Source organism: Anneissia japonica, unplaced genomic scaffold, assembly GCF_011630105.1.
Source record: "Anneissia japonica isolate Jap-2015-1 unplaced genomic scaffold, ASM1163010v1 scaffold18766_len1437_cov152, whole genome shotgun sequence".
Lineage (NCBI taxonomy): Eukaryota > Metazoa > Echinodermata > Crinoidea > Comatulida > Comatulidae > Anneissia > Anneissia japonica.
Genome location: NW_022757338.1, coordinates 1 through 1,456, shown reverse-complemented (window position 1 = coordinate 1,456; position 1,456 = coordinate 1). Strand labels below are relative to the sequence as shown.

Sequence of the window (1,456 nt, the reverse complement as noted above, 5' to 3'; positions counted from 1 at the left end):
TATCACCCCAAAAAGCCAAATAAAATCAGAGGCGTATTTGATTCTTCTGCGACCTTTCGTGGTACGTCATTGAACCAGGTGCTTTTGAAGGGTCCTGATCTGACTAATAGCCTTGTGGGTGTGCTCATAAGATTTCGAAGAAAAGCTGTGGCCATATGCGCAGATGTAGAGAGCATGTTTTATTGCTTCAAAGTGACACCAGACCAGAGAGATTACTTGAGGTTCTTCTGGTACGAAGATAACATTTTTGGTAAACCGATAATTGAATATCGTATGTGCGTACATGTCTTCGGAAATAAGCCTTCACCGGCAGTAGCCACATATGGCCTACGGGAAATCGTCAAAGATGCCGATCCTGATATCCGGGAGTTTGTGAACAAAAACTTTTATGTGGATGACGGGCTGACGTCATGCGAAGACGCCACGACAGCTATTTCCTTGTTACAACGTACGCAAGCAGTGTTGAAGAATGGGGGTGGAATCAGACTTCACAAGTTTGCCTCCAACAGTCCAGAAGTCGTGAATGCTTTCCCCACAGAAGACATAGTTAAACATGTGAGGGAATTTGGCTTGGGAAATGGAGATGCTCCTGATCAAAGTAGCCTGGGTGTAATATGGAATTTAAAAAATGATACATTCAGATTTGATGTAAACTTAAGAGACATGCCATTTACTCGAAGAGGAATTCTTTCATTAATTAACGGCATCTTTGACCCTCTCGGTTTCCTGGCCCCGGTTTTGGTTAGAGCTAGAGTGTTGCTGAGGGAAATGATGGAATCAACGAACACGTGGGACGAGCCCCTACCTTTAGTCTTCGAGCAAAGATGGAAATCATGGAAAAATAGTTTATCAGCTTTGAAATCCCTAAACATACCACGAACATATCGCAAAGCCAGGCCCATAGATATCATCAGCGAAAATCTGCTGGTTTATTGCGATGCATCCGAACAGGCTGTGGCAGCCGTAGTTGATTTGCAGACCGTCACCCCTGTAGGCACTGAAGTTGGATTTGTGATTGGCAAATCTCGCATTGCACCAAAGCAGGGCTACACGATCCCCAGGTTGGAGCTTTGTTCGGCTGTTCTTGCCGTCGAACTGGCTAAAACAGCATCTACAGAATTGGACATGTCTCCTACAAACATAAGGTATTACTCAGATAGTAAAGTTGCTCTGGGCTATATCAGTAACACCACCAAACGGTTTCATACCTTCGTGGCCAATAGAGTTAACAAGATAACACGCTTCAGTACATATCAACAGTGGTTTTATGTTGCATCTGAAAAGAACCCTGCTGATCAAGGCACAAGGTGTCTGGACGCCTCTAGGCTTTCAGAGTCTGTCTGGCTTACCGGACCTAGGCAGCCCTACACAGATGAGGGGAGAAATAGCATGTTTCCTCTTGTTGAACCACAGATGGACAAAGAAATCAGGAAGGAAGATATCTGCACAGTGAAAA

The 1,456-nt window shown here is 44.5% G+C and overlaps 1 protein-coding gene across 1 annotated transcript; it reads left to right on the top strand.

Moving 5' to 3' along the window:
• Nucleotides 1–174: 174 nt before the first annotated feature.
• On the top strand, nt 175–1,449 carry LOC117124643 (the record flags this gene model as incomplete). Its single annotated transcript, XM_033270948.1, has 1 exon — nt 175–1,449. A coding segment is annotated over exon 1 (1,275 nt), but the record flags the coding sequence as incomplete, so codon positions are not given.
• Between the last annotated feature and the right edge of the window lie 7 nt (nt 1,450–1,456).